This window comes from Pongo pygmaeus, chromosome 18 (assembly GCF_028885625.2).
Source record: "Pongo pygmaeus isolate AG05252 chromosome 18, NHGRI_mPonPyg2-v2.0_pri, whole genome shotgun sequence".
Taxonomy (NCBI): domain Eukaryota; kingdom Metazoa; phylum Chordata; class Mammalia; order Primates; family Hominidae; genus Pongo; species Pongo pygmaeus.
Genome location: NC_072391.2, coordinates 2916562 through 2939672, shown reverse-complemented (window position 1 = coordinate 2939672; position 23111 = coordinate 2916562). Strand labels below are relative to the sequence as shown.

At 55.0% G+C, this 23111-nt stretch overlaps 2 protein-coding genes across 13 annotated transcripts; both read right to left on the bottom strand.

Moving 5' to 3' along the window:
* Positions 1-1247: 1247 nt before the first annotated feature.
* Positions 1248-6213, bottom strand: LOC129015875 (serine protease 30-like). 9 transcript variants are annotated; one of them, XM_054454561.2, is made up of 7 exons: positions 4245-6213; positions 3339-3508; positions 3232-3258; positions 2843-3008; positions 2491-2759; positions 1829-1989; positions 1248-1612 (listed from the first exon to the last, which is right to left on the bottom strand). In XM_054454561.2, exons 2-7 carry the CDS (start codon positions 3388-3390, stop codon positions 1337-1339), a joined length of 951 nt encoding a protein of 316 aa, XP_054310536.1. In that variant the 5' UTR covers positions 3391-3508; positions 4245-6213; the 3' UTR covers positions 1248-1336. The 9 variants fall into 9 exon arrangements, with proteins under 9 accessions (XP_054310536.1, XP_054310533.1, XP_054310531.1 ...); XM_054454558.2 differs by having other exon boundaries at positions 3339-3502; XM_054454556.2 differs by having other exon boundaries at positions 1251-1612; positions 3339-3502; positions 3846-6213.
* Positions 6214-14398: 8185 nt separating this feature from the next.
* Positions 14399-20121, bottom strand: PRSS22 (serine protease 22). 4 transcript variants are annotated; one of them, XM_054454958.2, is made up of 7 exons: positions 19774-20121; positions 19384-19584; positions 18515-18541; positions 17726-17897; positions 17218-17495; positions 15508-15665; positions 14399-14972 (listed from the first exon to the last, which is right to left on the bottom strand). In XM_054454958.2, exons 1-7 carry the CDS (start codon positions 19853-19855, stop codon positions 14736-14738), a joined length of 1155 nt encoding a protein of 384 aa, XP_054310933.2. In that variant the 5' UTR covers positions 19856-20121; the 3' UTR covers positions 14399-14735. The 4 variants fall into 4 exon arrangements, with proteins under 4 accessions (XP_054310933.2, XP_054310936.2, XP_054310935.2 ...); XM_054454959.2 differs by lacking the exon at positions 14399-14972 and adding an exon at positions 16883-16984 and having other exon boundaries at positions 15597-15665; positions 19774-19925; XM_054454961.2 differs by lacking the exon at positions 19384-19584 and having other exon boundaries at positions 19774-20114.
* Positions 20122-23111: the final 2990 nt, after the last annotated feature.

Here is a 23111-nt window from a genome sequence, read left to right as displayed (position 1 = left end):
GAGTCCCTCCAGGACACCGTCCATCCTGGGATGAAGGCAGAGGGGTTGGAAGAAGGCGAGGCGGTCGCGGGAGAACAGGACCCTATGAAGGCGGGCCCACAGCAAAATGAGAGATGATTCTAGAGCATCCAGTCTTCTAGGGCAGCAAAACAACCTAAATTTTCTAAGAGGCCACCCAGCTGAGGGTGCCCCCTGGGAGGGCTGAGGTGTCGGGGTGACGGCTCCACTGCCCACTCACCTGCGACCTCAAAGCCCCTCTCCTCCATGGGGTGCTCCCGACAGCCACCTCCAGGGCAGGCTAGTGGCACCGGGACAAAGGCTGGCCTGACTGTGCCCCACCCAAGCAGACGGTCCTTCCCCCAGACCTGGCGCCAAACTGGAGTGAAAGCCCAACCACCTTGTCTCACAGGGAAACTGACACCAGATGCGAACTTCCAAATGGATCCCTCCCTGCAAGTGTGGAGCTGGCACTGCCAGGCACTGCTCTGGCCATGCTTCTAAGACACAGGCAGAGGGCGCTGCCCACCACACTGGCGATGGCCTCAAAGTCCCTGTTCATGCCTGGGACAGCGCCCAAGGACCCTGCTCATGCCTGGGACAGCCCCCAAGGACCCTGCTCATGCCTGGGACAGCCCCCAGGGCCCTGCTCATGCCTGGGACAGCCCCCAGGGCCCTGCTCATGCCTGGGACAGCGCCCAAGGACCCTGCTCATGCCTGGGACAGCCCCCAGGGCCCTGCTCATGCCTGGGACAGCGCCCAAGGACCCTGCTCATGCCTGGGACAGCCCCCAGGGCCCTGCTCATGCCTGGGACAGCCCCCAGGGCCCCCACTGGCTGCAGTCAGCAGCGGGCAGGGTGGTGGGGAAGGGTATGGACACTCCGTGGGCCGGAGCTGGGAGAACAAGGCCTATTATTGGACACCTGGTGGCCATGGCAACCACACAAGGATGCCTGAGACTGAAAATCTGTGGGCTTCAAGGAGCTCCAGCTCTTGCACTGGCTGAGTCACGGTGACTATATAACTCTTCCTCCCACTTTTGGGACACTTTTGAGAGGGACGGGGATCCTATCTAACTACACAGGATAGACATCGTCCAAGACTGTCCTGAGCAAGTCTGGACACCGTGACCCTAACGATGAAGATGTCCCGCAGACACTGCCCGGGGCAGGCACCATGCTCTCCCAACCTAACACAGCCAGATGTTTTTGTAAAGAACAATAAAAACAAATTACTAGAAAAGCAGACATAAAATACACGTTAAAAAAACTTACAGTTTTTATTATTACATTCCATCAATCCTACCAGAAGGGGGATCCCAGACTCCATGGCTCGTGGTTCACAGGGACCCAAGCAAGCATACGGTCAACAGCTCAAGCGGCAGCACTAGGTGGGATCTGGAGGTGCCTGAGTGGGACCCGGGGGCACCTGGGCGGTCCCCAGACATGCCTGAGTGAGATTCAGCCAGGGTTCTCTGAATCCAGTCTGTGTAGCTCAGCACCTGGGTGTAGACACCAGGCCGGAAAGGCCGGGCACAGCCGAATCCCCAGCTCACAATGCCGGCCTGGATCCACGTATCATTGATGGGGCAGACCAGCGGCCCCCCGGAGTCACCCTGGGGGAGAGAGAGGGAGGACCCCATGAGGTGTCCATTGAGGGAGATACCTGGGCCCCAAGTGCCTTCGAGAATCTGCTGCTGAGGCCAAGGAGCTAGGCAAGGACTCTGGTCCCTCTGGAGACCCTGAGGTGTGGGACATGGGGAGAGAGTCCAGGACAGGGTGAGCCTAAAGAGCCCACACAACTGGACGGGGTGACCAGGAGCTGCAGTCACCTGGCAGGAGTCTTTCTTGCCCTGGACAGAGCCAGCACAGAGCATGTCGTCCTGGATGAGGCGCTGGCCAGCCAGGCTGGGCTCTCCTAGGTGGTACATCAGCTCACACATGTTCGAGTCCAGGAGGGGCACAGCCACCTCCTGAAGGACACTCGCCAGGGCTGGATGTGATGGGGGGGCCAGCCTGAGCCCACCTCAAGCCTCGTCCCCATCTGGTGAGCCTCCTCCCTCTCACCTGTGATGGTAGCAGCCTGCACCTCCTACCTCTTCTCTGCCTACCCACCCTGCTCTTCTCAACTCCCAAACCAGGAGGCAGTGGGGTCAGGGAGCAGGGCTCAAGCCCAGATCCTGTCCCATGACCCTGGCTAATCTCATGACCTCTTAGCCTTGGCTTATTCATCCCAACATGGGCACAATCCTGGACACTGGCTCAAGATCCCCAAAATTCAATATGGTGGTCACCTTGGCCAAGGGGAGTCCCACAGTCTGGACAGCATGGGTCCTGGCCCCAAGTGTTCCCAGCTTCAGGGTGGGGTGGGAGGGGAAAGAAGATAAACACGTGGACCAAGGTCTGTGGAGACCACTCAGGCTGGCTCCGCGTGGTCCCTGGGCTGGTCCTCCCTGACTAGGAGTAGGGGCTGGTGAGTGCATATTCCTCTTACCTCTCTCCTGGGTGGACCCCCAGCCCGTTACCCAGCACACGGTCCCAATGGCGAGGGGGGTCTGAGGTCCTGGGAGGCAGATGGGGCTGAACTGGGAGGCCTGCAAGGGGGAGTCCAGCTCCATCAGGGCAATGTCCCCGCTGGTGGTGGTCCCATGGTATGAGGAGTGGACCAGGAGCCTCCTCACAGCCACCAAGGCCGAGTGGGGCTCTGAAAGGGAGGGTGTCAGCCCTCCGACTTTAACATGGTAGAGCCTGGGATCCTTAGACCTGGGAGCGGAACGGAAACACGGCCCACTGCAGGCAGCCGCCGAGGGGAGGGGTGAGGAACACCCCCACCCAGCGCCACTCACCTCAGGAAGCAGTGGGCGGCCGTGAGCACCCAGCGTGGGTGGATGAGGGAGCCCCCACATACGTGCCCCACTGAGGTCAACCACAGGCCAACCTGCCACGGCCAGCGTCCTTCCTGGGTGTCTTGGCCTCCCACAATCCTCCCAGCCTCCTTGGAGTGGCCGCATTCTGCAGAGGGATGGGCGGGTGGCAGACCTCAGCTTTCTTCCCTCTCAGAAAGCCCCTCCCTCCCGGTCTCACTCTTTACCCTAACACCTCCTGACATCCCTCTGCCCTTGATGTCCAGGGATGAGGCTCCCAGGGCCAAGGGCCTCTGCATGTCCCCTGGGGCCAGTCCTCCCTGGCCAGGAGTAGGGGCTGGTTGAGTGCAGGGATGAGATGTCCACGGTACCTGAAGGCAGCACATCCCCATGGGCCCCTGGAAAGCAAGACAGCAAAGGGGAGCACACAGGCTGGCAGGGGGTGGGAGGGAGGAGAAGACAGAGGCGCATCCCTCACCTGGCAGCAGCCACAGCAGCAGAAGCAGGATGGGGCCTGCCCGAAGCCCCATGGCTCCTCTTCCCTACAGACACTGCACTGGGGTCAGAGTCCTTGGACGGCACCAGAGGTTGCGGGGGCGGGGGTGGCAGGTCATTAAACAGTGGCAATCACGCTGGAGCCCTCTGTGCCTGGCAAAACCCGCCCTCCTCAGATGCCGCTTGGGCTCCCGTCCCGCATGTTCCAGGGAGGTGGTTTAGAGGAGGCTGGGGATGCCAGGGCCCACCTCAAGCCCCTCCAAGGAGCCAGAGGTCAGAAGACCGGTCAGTCCACCCTACTGGGCTGCGATGTGGAAGCCCCACCCATCCTTCCCGCAGGCAGGAGACCCCCACTGCTTCACCCACTGGAAGCTCTGCTCAAGGCAGAGGTGGGGACCAACCCTCTTCACCCTGTCCTCAACCAGGAAGTGTGATGTCTCCACACAGGCCAGCCAGGCTGCCCCAGCCCACCTCCCGCCTCCCTTCGCACCACAAGGACCTGTAGCTCCTTCAGAGCCCTCCTGGGGCACACCGTATCTAAGGGGCTGGAACCTAGGGGAGCCCTATTCGTTGCTATGGGAACAAAGACAGCCAGGGTTCAGCCCCCCAGACAGGAAGGGTCGACTCAGGAGACAGGTTTTCCGGGTGCTACTTCCTCCTGCTGCTGCCACTGCCCAAAACCTTTGGCCCCCATCCCAGGACCAGGAGCAGAGGCGGAGCCAGTCCCGAGGCAGCTGAGGACCCCGCCATACGCTTGGTGTTGTGCATGGCCTCCAGCCCGGACTGAAGTCGGCCTGACCCGAGAAGCCCAGGATCGCTGAGGAAGCTCCCCACTGTCGTCTCCTCTCAGCCCCACGCCCACCCATCCACAGGCAGCCGCGATGCTCACGCAGCCACGTCGCGGACCTCATCTCGGCCTCACTACGACTCTGCCAACAGGGGGCGCTGCAGGAGGCTACGCGGTCGCAGGGACTCCTTTCTGTCCGTTTCCGGCGGTTTTCTGGCAAACTTCCTGCGCTCTTCCGGAAGTTGAGGGTGGTTCGCTAAACTTCCGGTGGGCTCCAAGAGGGTTTCCGGCGGACTTCCTGTGCGATCGGGCGCGGTTCCAGTCAGTATGCGAGTCCTGTGAGCATCGTCTCAGCCTGGCCTCAGGTCCTAGAGGGTCTGGAAAATGAGTGGTCCCTCTCAGGAGCCAACCAAAAGACGTTCCCACTGACGATGGGACACTTGGAGCATCACTATGGGCAATAACTTGGAGTGATTTAAATACATGAAATAAGGCCGGGTGCGGTGGCTCACGCCTGTGATCCCAGCACTGTGAGAGGCCTATGCGGACGGATCACCTGAGGTCAGGAGTTCGAGACCAGCCTGGCCAACATGGCGACACCCCGTCTATACTAAAAATACAAAAATTAGCTGGGCGTGGTGGTGGCACCTGTGATCCCAGCTACTCAGGAGGCTGAGGCAGGAGAATCACGTTAACCCAGAGGCAGAGGCTGCAGTGAGCCGAGATCGCGTCACTACACTCCAGCCTGGGTGACAGAATGAGACTCCATCTCAAAAAAAAGAAAGAAAGAGAGAAAGAAATCCATGAGTTCATAATATTACAAAAAAGACCTTTATCATTTTTGGAGTATGCTAAGGAAATAGTTCATTATTTTGAGGATAATTAGATGCAAAAAACATAAACATTTTTAAAAATAGAATGAAAGGCAACAAAAATAAATAGATGATGAAAGGTTTCTCTTTATGGAGGAATTTCTGCTAATAAATGGAACAGGAATATCACCATGTTGCAATCTAATGGACTAATTGGTCTAGGGAATAATCCTCAACAGCTGCTTCCATCACTAGGAGACAGTCAACTAGTGTGTACCCCCTGACACAGTTTTCTGGAAAAATCAGAGGCCTGCAAGGGGGAGTCCAGCTGCATCAGGGCAACATCCTCGCTGGTAGTGGTCCCATGGTATGAGGGGTGGACTAGTAGCTTCCTCACAACCACCAAGGCCGGAGTGTCAGCCCTCTGACTTTAACACAGTAGAGCCTGGGATCCACAGACTTGGGAGGGGAACAGAGACGCAGTCTGCTGCAGTCAGCCGCCCAGGTGAGGCAAGGAGTGCCTGAATTTGCCCAAGACTGCAGATCTGGGGTGTGGGACATAGGAACAGAGCCCAGAACAGGGAGAGCCTGAAGAGTCCACAAATCTGGACTGGGAATCCAGAAGGAAACACAGAAACAGAGGAATATGTTAGAGACAGCATGGGGGCACAACAAGCAAATCCGGATGGTGAGATTCAAGGACAAATGATCAGTTATTGGACAGTGACAAAGAAAAAAAAAGAGATGGAGGGGGCATCTCTAGAATAAAAGAAACTTAAGACGTATAGCAATCAACTGCAATGAATAAAGTTTATTTTGTAAGGGAAAATTGTGAAAGACTTTAAAGTGGACCCACAATAAGTAAATTCAATGGGGTTGTCTCTCATACTCTTCCAGGTTTTCTGATTCTATGGGGCTCCCTCCCTTTGAGCTATTTTAAGACTCTGTAAGTTGTAGATAACTGATAGGAATGCAGATTGTTCTTGTACATCTATTTAAGCAAGTTAAATTCCACATTGCTGATGTGTTAAATACGTTTCTACTCTGAATTTTCCTTTGAACCAGTTGTAACATCTCACTGATTCTGTCATTAATTGAGTTAAATAAAAACACAGGCTGGGTGCAGTGGCTTTTGTCTGTAATCCCAGAACTTTGGGAGGCTGAGAAGGTGGGATGATAGCTTGAGGCCAGGAGTTCAAAACCACCCTGGTATATATAGCAGACCCTGTCTCTCTAAAAGTAAAAAATTGACATGTGTTAACTTTATATTTGTATGAGTCATGATTTTATCTTTTTAGCACATCATCCTTTAACAATTTATATTCTGATTCAAACGCACACACTGGAAAACATAAAATGAGCTGGGAATAGGAAATATGAACATTAATTATATTTGATGTTGTTAATGAATTGTTGTTACTTTTGTTTAGCTTGATAATGATATTGTAGGTCTTTTTCATGCCCCTATCTTTTAGAGATATATACAGAAAAAAAAAATATTTAATTGGTCTCAAAAATCCAGAGTGAAAATAGCCAGTCTCTGTGTCGCCCAGTTATGGTGAAATATAAATTAATGCACCTGAAACTGGCAGGTGTTCATTTTGTACTGGAAGGGAGGTAAGTAAGGTCAGCTTTATGATAATGCCAGCTTCCTCTAGATTTACAAGCAGAGATGTGTGTCCCTGGACAGGGGTGTTTATTAATTGGAATTTCTTGAGCAGTCCCTTTTACTTCTGCTAACATTAGGCTAGTGAGCACCATTGTTGTGGGGAGATGTGATGGAATATTTTGTTGGTGGACAGGTTAAGCCTGAAATGACCTTCTCAAGACCCCTTGATATGCAAATCTAAGAGATGGCATGAGTAAGTTTGCATAGGGCAACGAGCAGGTCTAAAAGGAACTGTCATTAAGCCTGTATGCGGTCCTCAGTGAAACAGCCACAACTTCCTGGTATGCAGATTAAACCAAGTGTCTCTTGGCTACATGTCATGATACACAAGTTAGGCGACAAACAATACCAACACAGATACATCTCTGCAGCACTTCCTATAGCCCATATCATTGCGGAACAGGAATTTGAAAGATGTAATTCGTATGTGGGAAATGTAAAGCAGCTGAAAGGATGGAATGCAAAATCCACCAACAGGAGAAAAACAAGAAATGGGAGTAAAACGAATAGTAAATAAAGCATTAAGTAGCTGAATAAGCTAGAGTTAGGAAACCAGTCACAAAAGCAGAGTTTAGTGAGGTTTGATATTATTAGAATTTCTCTTATTAACTGGAATAGTCCCAACGGCACCCATTAGCAAAAAGTAACCCCAAGGACTGCAAAGACAATTCTTCCTTGAGTGGTGTGAAAGGGAGGCTTAGTGTGCCCAGCTCCATTTTGCTCCTGTAAATCAAAAATAAAATACTAAGGCCCTCCAACCATCTGAATGGACCCCTGCTTTGGGCCAAGGGCATTCCAAAGTTAACCTGAAAAACTAGCTCAGGCCGTGATGGGAAGAGGGGCTGGACACGCCTCATTATACCCTCCTTCCTTTTGGAATTCATAAAAGTGGACTAGCATTAACATCAATACAAACCTTAAGTCTGATAAGAAACATTTACAGTCTATTCTCTCTGAAACCTGCTACCTGGAGGCTTCATCTGCATGATAAAACCTTGGTCTCCACACCCCTTATCATAATCCAGAAATTCCTTTTTCATTTTGTTTTCTTTTGTTTGTTTTGTTTGTTTGTTTGCTTTGTTTTGTTTTTTGAGATGGAGTTTCACTCTGTCACCCAGGCTGGAGTACAGTGGCACACCCTCGGCTCACTGCAACCTCCACCTCCCGGGTTCAAGCAATTCTCCTGCCTCAGCCTCCCGAGTAGCTGGGACCACAGGCACCTGCCACCATGCCCAGCTAACTTTTGTATTTTTAGTAGAGATGGGGGTTTCACCATGTTGCCCAGGCTGGTCTTGAACTCCTGACCTCAGGTGATCCACCTGCCTTGGCCCCCCCAAGTGCTGGGATTACAGGCGTGAGCCACCATGCCCAGCCCCAGACATTTCTTTCTATTCATAATAACTCTTTCAACCAATTGCCAATCAGAAAATGTTTAAATCTACCTATGACATGGAAGACCCCACCTTCCAGTTGTCCTACCCTTCCAGATTGAGCCAGTGTCAATCTTACATGTCTCAAGAGTTAGGAGGTCCCGGGCATAGAAGAAAGTCCCTTCAAGGGCTCAGGTATTATGAGATGCATTATGTCTCCCTAAAATGTATAAAAGCAGGCTGTACCCCAACCACCTTGAGTACATGTTGTCAGGACCTCCCGAGGCTGTGTCACAGGTAAACCCTTAACCATGGCACAATAAACTTTCTAAATTGATTGAAATCTGTCTCAGATACTTTTGGGTTCACACGCCTAACCACCCTCCCACCAGGTGATATCTTTTTAGGTTAACTGCTTTTGCTTATCTCTGTGTGTAGGCTGAACTAACTATGGGAGGAATTTGGTTTATAGTTTAAAGCAAGCATGATAATCCCTTCTCCAAACTTATCCCTAAGGAAATAAGGAGTGTGTACACACAAGGAACAATGTTATGCTAAAGATTTATAGGAGCCTTGTGACCTGACCAAGGACAAAGAAGTTTCACAATGCCCACCTCCTACTGCTGCCCAGATGTCTGTGATTGTGGGTCACCTCTTATTTCAACCCTCCTCCTTCCCCTAACATAAAAGGAGCCTGAAATTCTATTAACTTAAGGCGGTTCTTTGGGACATTAGTCCACCATCTTCTTGGTTTGCTGAGTTTCTGAAATAAACTTGCCTTCTTTACCCCAACACCTTGTTTCTCAACTGATTGACTATCGTGCAGCAAGTGGTACAAGCTGTGGGCTCACATACGCAGGCTCAGCCCAAGCATCTGTTCATGTGCAGCTTGTGGCTGAGGCCAGAAGCCCTGGCCACACGGGCACTGTGCTCTGTGAAATGATGGCTGGGCCTGTGAGTATGACCTTGAAGACCTTTGACCTCAGATCTCATATGTAAGTCATCAGGGTAGGGGGCCAGTTGAGCAAAGGCTTCCCCATGGAACAATGGGAGGGTCTGTAGGACTAGGGAGACCAGTGTCTATCAGCACCACCACTTGATGTTGACCAAAGCAACAGAACTGAATTGAAGGAATAATAGAATTTTCCAGTTCTCATAGGACTGGACGCTTTGACCCATGTAAACCTCTAGAATTCTTGGATACTCCATGGATTTAGTGGGATGGTCTCAAGAAAGAAAGGATCTCTGCTAATAAGATAATGTGGTGCTTGAGTAATTAGTTAGAAAAACAAGAGGGCTGGGCACGGTGGCTCATGCCTGTAATCCCAGCACTTTGGGAGGACAAGGTGGGCAGGTCACTTGAGGTCACGAGTTTGAGACCAGCCTGGCCAACATGGCAAAACCCCATCTCTATTAAAAATACAAAAATGAGCCAGGTGTGGTGGTGGGTGCCTGTAATCCCAACTACTTGGGAGGCTGAGGCAGGAGAATCACTTGAACCTGGGAGGCAGAGGTTGCAGTAAGCTGAGATGCCACCACTGCACTCCAGCCTGGGTAACAGAGTGAGACTCTGCCTCAAAAAAAGAAAAAAGAAAAGAAAAAAAGAGAGATATCCACATTGTCCACCAAACTGATGAAACAGATGATACTTATTACCATTAACTCATGAAACATTTACTAACACCTACTATTTTGCCAGGCTGCAGTGAGCCATGATCACACCACTGGACTCCAGCCTGGGCCACAGAGGAAGACCCTGTCTCTAACAACAACAATAAAAAGCTGGGGAAACCTGAAACTAACTGGGGGACCCTTTGAGGGTCCAAAATTCTTGTGGCTAGTTGGGAGCTCAAGGCCTTCATAATTTGGGTAATTTATATGGGATTCAATTGTGCTGATGAAATCTAACATCCCGTGTCCATGAAAACAAAGAGTTTTCTGTAAAAAAATAAAAACTTTTCTGCAAATATAAAACTATTATAAAATAGAAGGTTTGGAGTAGATGTATCAGTTAGGAATGCGTTTAGCTGCAAGTAAAAGAAAATCCAACCAATCATGGTTTAAAGCAAATAAGAAGCCTGGGACTGGGTGCAGTGGCTCACGCCTGTACTCCTAGCACTTTGGGAGGCCGAGGTGGGTGGATCACCGGAGGTCAGGAGTTCAAGACCAGCCTGGTCAACATGGGGAAACCCCATCTCTACTAAAAATACAAAAAAAAAAATTTTTATAGGTGTGGTGGCACATGCCTGTAATCCCAGCTACTCAGGAGGCTGAAGCAGGAGAATTGCTTGAACCCAGGAGGCAGAGGTTGTAGTGAGCCTAGATCTCGCCGTTGCACTCCAGCCTGGGCAACAAGAGCAAAACTCCATCTCAAAAAACAAAACAAAGGCCGGCATGGTGGTTCACGCCTGCAATCCCAGCACTTGGGGAGGCTAAGACAGGTGGATCACCTGAGATCAGGAGTTCAAGACCAGCCTGACCAATATGATGAAACCCCGTCTCTACTAAAAATACAAAAATTAGCCGGACATGGTGGCATGTGCCTGTAATCCCAGCTACTCAGGAGGCTGAGGCAGGAGAATCACTTGAACCCAGGAGGTGGATGTTGCAGTGAGCTGAGATCGCACCATTGCACTCCAGCCTGGGCAACAAGAATGAAACTCCATCTCAAAAACAAACAAACAAACAAAAAACAACAAGAAGCCTGGAAGGAGGCAGGCTGTGTAGTGCTAGGACAGCATCTTGACCTCACCATCACACCCATTGCTGTTGAATCGTGGTTCACTGTCATTAGTGTATCATAAATGGCTGCTGAAGTCTGGGCATTGCGTGTGCATTCAGGACTAGAAGAAGGAGGAAGGAGAGAAAGGATGACGACAGCTGAATATGTCCCTTTAATCAGGGAAAAACAGTCTTGCTAAGAAACCACCCATCTCATCGGCCAACACTTAGTCCCATAGGCACGTGTCCATGCAGGAGACAATGAGCATTTAGCTCTTCCAGGTGGAGGAAGCAAAGAGAAGAGTTGAAATAGGGGCTGGCTTAGCAACCAAAGGAGCCTGCCACGGAGGGAAGTCATGTATTTAAGCATGTGCTTTTAAATGCTTGCTTCGGATGCAAAGTGGAGAAGAGTTAGGAGGTCCCAGGCATAGAAGAAAGTCCCGTCAAGGGCTCATGATTTGAGGAAGGAGTAACCAGTCTTCACAGCCTGCATCTAAGGCAGTCCCTGATATAATGACATTTGTCGTGGAGGTCAGATGGTCCCCACCGGTGCTCTTAGGGAGGTAGAGAGAGCTCTGCAAAGGGCTGTTCCATGGGAGAGGTGAAAAAGGAGCCAGAGCCATCTGCCCAGGAGTCTAGGATGGGCGTGTAGCTGGCCATGTGGGCCCAGTACAACTGGTACATGTGGGATTCCCTTGAGGAGACAGCCAGGCCTGGGTCTCTGCAGCCCCTAGAGACAGGTGATGCTGGTGGGGAGGAGGTAGCGAGGTCCCCCCACCCAGCATGGTTCACATGTGGGACTTGTTCCTGGGCCAGGCTCCAACCAGGGAGAAGGGGGCTGTTCTGTCAGCTGTAGGCTCAGCATGTCCAGCAAAGTTTGGGGACGTGGGCTGGCCCGACTCTGAGTAGAGTGCACACGCTATGGGCCGGCAGGACCCCAGAAGGAAGGGTCGCCGAGAAGCGGGAGATGCACGCGCTGCCTGAGCCCCACAGGGGCCGGGGAGACTCTGTACCCACCTCCTGGAACCCCACCCTGGTTTGGAGAGGGCATCGTTGGAAGTCCTGTTGCCCTGCAGAGGCAGGGCTGACTTCCTGCTCCACCCCCAGCCCGTCCCTCAGGGCCCTAGGATCCTATGTAGCCACTAGGGAAGGCACAGAGGCTCCCTTAAGCTCAAGTCTGCCTGGATGCGACCTCCCAACTCAGAGAAATCCCCACCTTCCCTGGTGAATCCTGGACTTACAGGGTTGTTTCTCCGCCCCCCTCTAGGCACTACATTTTCAGGGGCTTCTGTCAGGACCGTATTAGAGGGAGTAGATGCACGTGCACCAGGGCCTGTGGAGGGATGGGGTAAAGGGACAGGCACCCACGAAACTGAGGGTCGGAGAACGAGAGTTGACAAGGAGGAGAAACAGGACAGGAGCAGGGAGAGGAGAGGAAAAACGGGAAGACGAGGGGCAGGAGAGGGCTGGCCTGGCGGCACAGAGCAGTGGGGCACAGCTGACAGGGCAGAAGGAAACACCGAAGGGAGAGACTCCAGGACAGGAGCAGGGGAGGGAGGTAGAGAGATGAGGGAGGGGGTACTCAGAGACAGAAGGGGTCAGTCGAGGAGCAGGGGCAGAGGGGGAAACCGAGTGAGGGAGAGAGGCCAGCAAAGGAGGGCTGGAGATAGGAGGGGCTAAAGCCCACAGAGGACATAAGGGGAGCCAGAGCATAGGGTGATATCAAGAGGGGACCAGGTCACAAAGGGAGGGGCCGTGGCGGTTGGCTCTCCTACCTGAGACACCTGAGTCACCCCAGCACTCCCTGGGCTGGTCACTCTGACAAACAGCAGGGCAGTTCTGATTGGTTGGTTGGTTGTTTTAATAAAAACAACCCCAGGCTGGGCGTGGTGGCTCACGCCTGTAATCCCAGCACTTTGGGAGGCCGAGGCAGGTGGATCACGAGGTCAGATCGAGACCATCCTGGCTAACACGGTGAAACCCCGTCTCTACTAAAAATACAAAAAGAAATTAGCCGGGAGTGGTGGCGGGCACCTGTAGTCCCAGCTACTCGGGAGGCTGAGGCAGGAGAATCTCTTGAACCCAGGAGGTGGAGGTTGCAGTGAGCCGAGATCACGCCACTGCACTCCAGCCTGGGCGACAGAGCGAGACTCCGTGTCAAAACAACAACAACAACAACAAAACCACCCCATAGCATTTACTGCGATCTGATAATCATATAAAGGTAATCAGGCTGGGCCAGTGACTCATGCCTGTAAGCCTAGCACTTTGGGAGGCCAAGGCAGGTGGATTGCTTGAGGCCAGGAGTTGGAGACCAGCCTGGGCAACATGGTGAAACCCCGTCTCTATAAAAAATTTAAAAATTAGCCAGGCATGGTGGCACACGTCTGCAGTCCAGCTACTCGGGAGGCTGAGGTGGGAGGATCACTTGAGCCTGGGAGGTAGAGGCTGCAGTGAGCCAGGTTCACACCACTGCACTCCAGCCTGGGCAACAAAGCAAGCCCTACCTTGAAAAAAGTAAATAAATAAATAAGGCAATCAAAACAGTGTGAGCAAATATTTTAGAACTGCACTTCCAACAAAGGACACCAAAAAAAAAAAAAACAAAAAAAAAAAACAAAACTAAAACTCTATTGCCTTCTCCAAACTTGGCCATGTCCTTGATCATTTCTGGTTGGAGACATTTCATGGCAGAGTCATAGTGTCTCTTCTTCAGCACAATTGGACCTGGTTGTTTTCTTGACTTCGCTTTGGGTGAATCTCTTCTGTATCGGCTACTAAGAGGGTCACATACTCACCAAAGCCAGCGGCACAGCCCTCTAACCACATACCTACTTGTTACCGGGATGCTGGGGAAGGCCTGCACCCAGGCAGGCTGGGATGAGGGCCCTGGGTCCAGGAGGCCAGAGCCGGCTGCAGATGAGTGGCTGTGGGGAAACAGAGTATTAGCCTGCATCCCTAAGCAGGCAGGAAGCCAGACAGACCCCTCCTCTCGGCCTGGGATCAAACTACCACCCCCCATGGGGACAGGTGGGGTGACTCAACCCCTGATGCCCACAGAGCCAGAGGCCTGCCCTGCCACTGTCCGCTGCTTCTTCCAAACTGGGGAGTTTAGAGCTTCAGCAGTGAGTCGCTCGACGAATCGGCTCCTGGGGATGAGGATCCAGCAGCCAGCCCACGGAGATGCGGCTCTGATGGGGCTCACTTGGGCGCCTCCCTCCACCACCACCCTCAGCTCTGCCATCCTGAGGCCCCTGAGGCCTGTGGTGGGGAGAGCAGAAGGGGGGGCTTGGCCTGGGGTAGAGAGGTAGCACCTCAAGCTCGTGCTGCTGGGTTTCTCCTCACCAGCCCTGTTTTGGAATCCAACGCACAGTTTGGGGGTCCCAACCCCTCTCCTCCCCTTCCTGAAGCACCAGAGCTGGGTCTCCCAGGCCTCTAGACTCTGCACCTTCTCCATCAGCTGCCCTGCCCTGGTGAGAGAGGGATAAAAGGGAGGGTGGCCCAGGGCTGCAAAGGTCAGGGGTCAGGAGGCTGAACCCTAGGTGGAAGCAGGGGTCGGCGTCAGCCCCAGGTGGACAGGACGGCGCAGTCTCTGGCCAGGCCAGCATCCAACCCCCAACCTTAACCCCCTCTGGACCCTTGCTTTCCAGTGTCCCCAAGCATGGGAAAAAACAGACACTGGAGAATAAATAATTTATTGAAATTGGAGGAATAAATAAGATATGTGGGCAGGGTTACAAATAGCTATAAAAATCATTAACATTTATATACACAAAAGCGCTGGGTCCCGGGGGCGGGGCCGGAAGTCGTGGGGGCGGGGTATGAGGCCTTGGAGGCGGGGCCTGAGGCCGTCCGGCGGGTCGGGGAGGGGTCTCCTTTCTGCAGCAGCCGTCTGGGCCCCCAGAGGTAGATGAGCCTATTTACAGCTGGGGAAACCGCCCGAGGCCGCCACAGATCCAGATCCAGATGCAGATCTGGATCTGGCTGCCTTTCAGATCCGAGCCCCGCGTCCCGCTGCGCCCTAGGAGTGGGAGGCGGCCCCAGAGCCCGGGCTCCGCGCCCTGAGGGCCCCACCCCTCTGAGCGCGCCCGCGGAGCTGCACCCCTTGCACAATCTTCTCCACCCAGGAGCGGTGCGCAGAGAGGCTGATGTAGACCCCGGGCCTGTTGCGCTCGGCACAGCCCTCGCCCCAGCTGATGATGCCGGCCAGCAGCCAGGCGCCGTCTACCTGGCACATGAGGGGGCCCCCGGAGTCGCCCTGCAGAGAGGAGGCGAGGTTAGGAACCCCCTTGGCACGGGGGTTGGCAGAATCCAGGGCCCGTGCCCTGTCAGGGGGCAGATGAGCCCCTTCCCGGGAGCCCATTTCTCCTTCCTAGAAGAGACAGGACCTGAGCTCCACCCAGGTAAGAAGTCCCTGGCGGCAGAGTAGGAACTGCAGCCAGGCCTTAAGACGTCCAGGCCCGGGTGCTGCCGCTGCACCATCTGACCGTCTTCCAGACAGTCCCTGAGCTAGAGCTGGCTCTGGGCACTGAGGCGTGGGAAGCCCCCTGAAGGGAATGAAAGCTCGCAGAGGGCGAGGTGGTGCAGCTGGGATGCCCAGTTTAATGTCTGAACAAACAAGTGAGTGGCTGAGCCAGGCTGAGGCTGGTTCTATGGGGACCCGGGACTGTCAGGCACAGCCAGTTCTGGGGAGGAGGCCAGGGAGAGGTTGTGGGGCTCACTGGGGACAGGGCTGAGGCTGGCTCCTTCTCGAGGCCCTCCTGGCCAGGGGTGGGGGGCTCGAGGGGGCTCACCAGACAAGCATCCCGCTCCCCCTCCAAGTAGCCGGCACACAGCATGTCCTCAGTGATGGCCCCCTGTTCTGCACCCCGCCAGTACAGGCGGCTGCAGACTTCCGAGTCGATGATAGGAACCTTCAGCTTCTGCAGGGTCTGAGGGTGGGGCAAGGGCACTGGGAGGAAAGAGGACAGAATCAGGCTTGGGGGTCTCCCCTCCTCGTTGCCTCCTCAAAGGACTATCCCCCCCAACACCATTCCTCTCAGCAGCGGTTCTCAAAGGCTAACAGATTAGCTCTACCAGGCTCTCCCAAGACGCCTTCAGAAAATTGAAATTCCAGGTCTCCACCTCTGGCCCTGCTGAATTAGAACATGAGTGTGAAACCTAAGACCCTGCCTCTTTAATAAATTTTCTGATATCCACAGATGGTTAGAGCTTTTCCTGTCTCAGATACTGCATTACTTCATCCAGCACCAGGACTGCTATAGAAGAAGTGTTCAATAAATGTCCACTAGATGTTGAAAATTACCAGGACCTGAGGGATCCCCACGCCTTGCCTGGAGCTGGTCTACCGACTGTGGTCTGCAGATTGTGGACTGAAAGTCCGCGATTCTAGCTCTTGAAGAAGCCCCTACAGAGATTATGGGGAGGTTGCAACCTCACAGTTAGTGGGATCCCCACACACCTGAGCTAGTGTCATTTCTCTTAATTATTCTGGAATCTGGTTAAATTTTCATCTGTCTTACACTTTTCTCTTACTTAGTTTCTATCTCTCTCTCTCAAACTCTTTCTTGCAGGTCTTCATTGTATCCTCATTTCTGCCTGTATGTTTCTTTACCTTGGCCCAGTCTCTATCATCCATCTGCCTGTCGAGTTGTCATCTACCTTTCTCTTGCTGCTTCCCTGCTTCCTGCTTTATGTAATCTAGTTTGAGTTCCGAGATGATGTTTTCCAAACCTCCAGAGGTGGTTTGAAAATTATATTTTACAATTAAGGAGGCTGCATTTTCTTCTAAGAATTTTGCCCGCAATTGTGGCATGCTGCCACCAGGGGGTGCCTGTTCCCACTCTGGAATCAGGCCTCTTTTTATATTCACCCTGTATTCAGCTTAGTCCCACACACACCTCCTTTCAGCCATTCCGGTATCGATGAATTGAATAGCTTCACGGGTCTGGCTGTTGCCTCAAAACATAGCCAGATACTTTTGAAGTAGAAATGAGGCCAGGCACAGTGGCTCACACCTGTAATCCCGGCACTTTGGGAGGCTGAGGCTGGTGGATTGCTTGAGCCCAAGAGTTCAAGACCAGCCTGGCCAACATGGAAAAACCCTGTCTCTACAAAAAATACAGAAATTAGCCAGGTGTGGTAGCACACACCTGTAGTTCCAGCTACCTGGGAGGCTGAGGTGGGAGGATCACTTGCGCCTGGGAGGCAAAGGCTGCAGTGAGTTATGATCACACCACTGCGCTCCAGCCTGGGTGACAGAGTAAGATCCTGTCTCAAAAAAAAAAAAAGAAGAAGAAGAAGAAAGAAAGAAAAGAAAAGAGAAATGGCCTGAAATTGCCCACCAAGGTTTCTTCTGGATTGCAGCCCATCTTTTCTTCCACCTCTGTCATGCTGTGCCTCTGGCCTCCACCCTTTGTTGCTCATGGTGTCTGTGTCCCTGAGTGTCTGCCATCCTCTGTCCCCATCTGCCCCCAACCACCTTGGAGAGGAAGAAGCCGCACCTCCATCTTGGATGCTCCCCCAGCCTGAGATCCAGCAGTGGGTGTTTGGAGGGAGGTGGATAGAGGCATCAGGTAGGCAGATGGGCAGGACCCGCTCTGAGAACTGTATGGAGTGCTCAAGACGCACCAGGGCAATGTCCGCACGGGCACCCTCCTTCCAGGAATACACAGGGTGGGGCTGCACCCAGGCAACACCCACCTTCTGGGACCGAGAGCCAGGGTTCCCCAGCTGCCAGGCCCCCAGCAGCACAGAGAACAGGGATGGTTTGTTCAGGTTGCTAGAAGGAAAGGGAAGGGGAGGATCAGCCAGGCCTGGTCTGGGAGGAGGCACCTGGGGGAACAGCATGGGTGTGAAGGCCCCTGAAGGCAGGAGAGGCTTCTAGGTAGAATCGAGGGACACCAAGATTGAACAGAGGCCCGGAAGCAGAGCCTGTAAAGGGAGCCCAGGGCCTGGGGCACAAAGCCCAGGGCCTTAGAAGATCAAGTGCCCCAGGCCGGCTGTACATACTCCTTGAAACAGTGGGCAGCAGTGATCACCCAGCGGCTGGTGAGCAGAGAACCTGCGCAGTGGTGGGTCCCATTCTTCTGGATGCTCACGATCCAGGGCCACTCGCTGTCAGCGCTGTCCTCGCCGCCCACAACCCGGTTCAGCTGCTGGGGCTTCCCACAGGCTGGGGGAACTGGAGGGTATGGTCAAGTTTTGTTATCTCCAACTTCCTACAACCCACCCTCGGAATCCCAATCCCTAGGCCTGCACCCCAAGCTTTGCCCACAGCTCAAGCTCCGTTCATGTCCCCAAGCTCTACCCACATCCCAAGTTCCGCCTGCACTCCAAGCTCCACCCACACCCCAAGCTCCACCCACACACCAAGCTCCACCCACACACCAAGCTCCACCCACATCCTAAACTCCACCAGCATCCCAACCCCACACATACCCCAAGCTCCGCCCACCTCCCCGTCCCTTCCCTCCCTCGATCCTCACTCTGCTGGTCTTCACCTGGCCTGGACTTCCCACTCACTCCCTGTCAGCTGCACCTGCTCTCTCCCTCGCCCTGTTTCCTTACCCTGCTTTCCACTCTGTTCACCTTCCGGGCTCTCTCTCTCCTCTGGCCCTGGCATCTCTCAAGCTTTCTCCTTGCGCCTGTGTCTCCTTCCTGCCTCCCTTCGCCTCTAGCTCTTCCCGCCTCTCACCCCAGCCCCTTTCTGACCTGTGTCCAGGGGAGGGACACACAGACACTGCCTGCGCGTGGGCCTCCTCCCTTCTCCCTCCCGTCAGAGCTGCCAGCTCCACTCACCAGGTATCCTGGCCGCATTGAGGATGGCTGAGGGCAAGAGAAGGAAACGGTTAGGCCAGTGAGGGGCCCCAGGACACAGTGGTGAGGGGCCCTCAACGCTCAGTGAGGAAGGCCCCCAACACCCAGTAAGAAGGGATCCCAGTACCCGGTGAGGTGGAGGTCCCAGCGCCCAGTGAGGAGGGGTCCCAGCACCCAGTGAGGAGGGGTCCCAGCGCCCAGTGAGGAAGGGGTCCCAGCACCCAGTGAGGAGGGGGTCCCAGCACCCAGTGAGGAGGGGGTCCCAGCACCCAGTGAGGAGGGGGTCCCAGCGCCCAGTGAGGAGGGGGTCCCAGCGCCCAGTGAGGAGGCGTCCCAGCGCCCAGTGAGGAGGCGTCCCAGCGCCCAGTGAGGAGGGGGTCCCAGCACCCAGTGAGGAGGGGTCCCAGCACCCAGTGAGGAGGGGGTCCCTCAGCGCCCAGTGAGGAGGGGTCCCAGCGCCCAGTGAGGAGGGGGTTCCAGCGCCCAGTGAGGAGGGGGTCCCAGCGCCCAATGAGGAGGGGGTCCCTCAGCGCCCAGTGAGGAGGGGGTCCCAGCACCCAGTGAGGAGGCGTCCCAGCGCCCAGTGAGGAGGGGGTCCCAGCGCCCAGTGAGGAGGCGTCCCAGCGCCCAGTGAGGAGGGGGTCCCCTTGAGTACCTGGTGGTGAGGAACCCCTAGCCCTCCAGTGCCCAGGGAGACTCTCAAGTCTCTCAACCCCAGGGCCCCTCCCGGCGGGGCATTTCCTGGGGCCTGGCCAGGCCCTGGCTGCACAGCTGTGACCCTGCCCTCCCGCAGCTTCCCGTCCAGCCTGCCTGCCGGGGACCAGGACCGACTCCTCGAGGGAGGCACAGACCTGAGCCCCTCGGGTCTGGACGCTGCTGCCGCTGGTGCCCTCCCCTGACCTCCTGCCGCAGGAACAAAACAAAACGGTGCTTCCCCAGAGGCAAGCCGCGGAGGACGAGGAGATGGGAGAACACGGAGGCGAGAGGGAGGAGGCGATGGCGACGCCGACGGTAACTGGAGACCGAGGCGCGCTGCGTACTTGCTGCGTTTTCTGTTTAATCCTCACAGCCGTAGAAGAAACCGAGGCACAGAGCAGTTAAGGAGCAAGAGATAAACAGAGAGCAGAAGCGGAAAGGAGATGAGAGAGGCAAGGCGGGGAGGGAGAGAGGGAGGGAGGGAAGGAGGCAGGGAGGGAGGGTGGAGGTGGGAGGGAGGAGGGAGGAGCAGCCTCCGGACATACCTGTCGACGCCAGCAGCAGCAGGGAGGTGAAGGTGCCGAGACAGCCCCCACCCAGGGCTGGGGGGGCTCCAGAAACCACCATGGCTGGTGTGGCGGGGGAGCAGGCAGCAGGCTCGAGAGACCAAGGGCGATGCGGGTCAGGGTGTGTAGGTTCCCTGCAGGTCGCCCCAGGTTTTATCCTGGGAGGCGGAATGCCGTCAGACCAGTCCCCAGGTAGCTCCCGCAGCCATCCAGGCTGTGGGTCATGGGCAGGGGGCGGGGCTGCGGGGAGGAAGCCAGCTGCTACAGGGCTCTGGGGGGGCTCTAGTTGAGACCCCAGGCTCCAGCTGTGGGTCCAGGATGTGGCCTCTGGAAGGGCAGGGGAGGGGGCTTGGGCCCAGAGGTCCCTGACATTAACTGTCCAGGGGCAGAGAAAGGTGCCAGGGCACTGAAAGGAAGGGGTTCCGGGCTGGGGAGGGCCTGGGTTTGGAGAGGCTGAAGTCTGGGGTACTGGGTGTTGGGGTGGTCCTAGGGCCTTAGGGATCAAGGGGGTGCCCGAAGCTCAGTAACGGCTCCCACCTGCAGGGCCCCAGGCCCCTGTGACTCAGCCCAGAGACCTGGCGCAACCCGCGCTCGGGAATCCCGTTAACCCACTTCCCGAAAGCTGTGAATCAGGTGAGTGGCGACCTTGGTGGCCTCCTGGTGGCTGCCCTTCTGTCGTTCCTGCAGGCGGGGCTCTGCCCTGCGGTTCAGACACCTGACAACTCACCTCACCTGAACTCCTGGGAAGGAGGAGCCCATGGGCACTAGGGCTCGGCCAAGCAGGGGGGTTGAGAGAGGGGGGGCCCGGGAAGGGCTGGGACTCCCAGGATTCAAAGAGCTGCTGGGCTGGGCTTTCGGGGGCCGGGTCCTGGGCTGGGAGTGGATTCTCGGTGCTTCCACCCAGCGGCTGCCGCAATGGCAACCCGGGGCTGAATCCTGTGAGACCTTCCCTGACTCAGTGCCCTGCAGCGCCCCACACTTGGGACACTCCCACCCAAGCAGGGCAGGCTTCCTCCTTTACAAAGAGTCAGGAGCCTGCGCCCCTTCACTCATTCAATCAACAAGCCTCCAGCAGGGCCCTTGCTACCGCCGGGGGTGAATTAAAAACAACAATAGTGTCTGGGTGGGGTGATTTATTCCTGTAATCCCAGCACTTTGGGAGGCCAAGATGGACAGATCATGAGGTCAGGAGTTCAAGACCAGTCTAGCCAACATAGTAAAACCCCGTCTCTACTAAAAATACAAAAAAAACTTAGGCAGGCATTGTGGCGGCCGCCCTTAGTCCCAGCTACTTGGGAGGCCGAGGCAGGAAAATTGCTTGAACCTGGGAGGCGGAGGTTGCAGTGAGCTGAGATCACGCCACTGCACTCCAGCCTGGGCGACAGAGAGAGGCTCTGTTTCAAAAAAAAAAAAAAAAAAACCATAGTAGTGAATATGCATGTAATAAATATATTTATACAAATATAAATATAGTATTTATATAATAGAGCAAACATTTAGGAGTGCCATGCATTGCCTCCTAATCCTCAAATGTCTTTATTATTCCCACTCTGCAGATAAGGAAACTGAGGCAGCTTAGGGCAGTTAAGTGACTTGCCCGAGATTGCTGGGTGAGTGGTGGAGCTGGACCTGTACCCCGACTCCGGGGGTGGCTGCTGGGACTACCCCCATGGAGGCTTCAGGAGCCTGGAGGAGGTGCCTCATCCTGCCTGGGGTGAGCCCTACCTTGCTCCCTGCAGAGTCAGGGTGGCATGGCTCAGGGGCTTAGCAGACCACCGCGGCTGCTTCAGGGACTCCACGGCTCTGAGCGGGACGGGTTTTGCCCCGGGGGTGGACTCTGTGCTGCCCACCTCCTCAGTCTGTTAAGGGTTAGGGTGGCAGCAGGACAACTGGCGCTTTCTCGTGGCAGAGGGGCCATGCCCTGCTCCACCGAGAGACAAGTCAAAAAGCAGGGCCCTTGGGAACCCCAGAGGATGCATTAATCTCTGTCCCAGGACTCAGAGGGGGTTTGGGGGAACTGCAGGAAAAGGCCACGCAGAGTGGCCAAGGAGGGACAGTGTCTCTAAGCAGCAGCAGCACTGGAGCAGAAATTTCCGCTGGGCTCCCCCAACCCTACTCACGGTCCCCGGCTCAGCTCTGCACCCAGGGTGTCCAGGGTCCTCCTGCTCCCCACCCCACTGCCTTCTGGAATAAGGTGAGCCTCCCCAGCTCACCCAGCAAACATTTACTGAGTACCTGATATATGCCAGGCCCTGCTGGGCACCAGGATACATGTGATGAATAAGACGTGGGTCCTGTCCTCAGGAAGCACATGACCTCCTGGGGGTGGGAGGCAGGTGACGGATGACAGTGAGGTGTCCGGGAGGTGGGCACAGAACCATGGGACCAGGCGGTGGCTTGGACCCTAGAGGGCCACTGTGAAGCTGGGTGCTGGGGAAACAGTGTGGGCAGGGGGGCTCCCTATGGACCCCCAGGATCATGTTCAGTGCCTGCTGCACCCTGGGGCTCAGCGAGTGTTTGTTGAATGTATAAATGAGTGTGGAAGAAGCAAGTCTGCAAGTGGCTGGGGACCGACCACTCCAGCCTCCCTCTCTGCCTCCCGCCCAGGTTTCCTCTCCATTCCAGCTTTTCTGCCTTTCTGAAGAGCCGGCTCACTGCCCTGGAGACCCAAGGGTAGCCATGGGCCCTGCCCAAGATGCTGCTGTCCCTGAGACAGGGTGGCCAGGAAGAGGGCCCCGAGGAGAAGGGCCCGGTAGGAGCCAGGGGAAGCCCTGAGGAGCTGGGTGAAGACTTCCTGGCACAAGTCCTGGGGAAGGGCCCCAGACAGCAGTTCCCCAATTCCCAGGGTATAGAGGGTGGAGTCTCTGAAAGGCCATGGGGTGGAGACCCTGGCATGATTCAACATTCACTCAACAAAATATTTATTGAGCGCCTGCCAATGTTAGACCCACATGCTGGCTGGCATCCCTGCCTGTGCAAGCACTGGATGAGCTGTGTGCCCCTGCCACCCACACCCCCACTCCCTGCCAGCCTGGCCTCAGGGCCTCTGATCCATGTGCACTGGAGTGGTGATGACTGACAGGGCCATTGGGGCATTTCCATGCTAACAGCAGCTGCCACTGGCAAAAGAAGTGACTCGCCAATGGTGGCATCTCAGATGTGGGCCCAGGAGTCCGGGGAGCTACTTTGAACAGGGCTATCCATTCATTGTCCCACCAAAGGCTATGGAGCCCACCCACCACGTGCTGGAGTTGTCAAGGAAAATAAGACACTCTCCTTGTCCTCATTAACTCAATCAACAAGCATTTGCTGAGCAC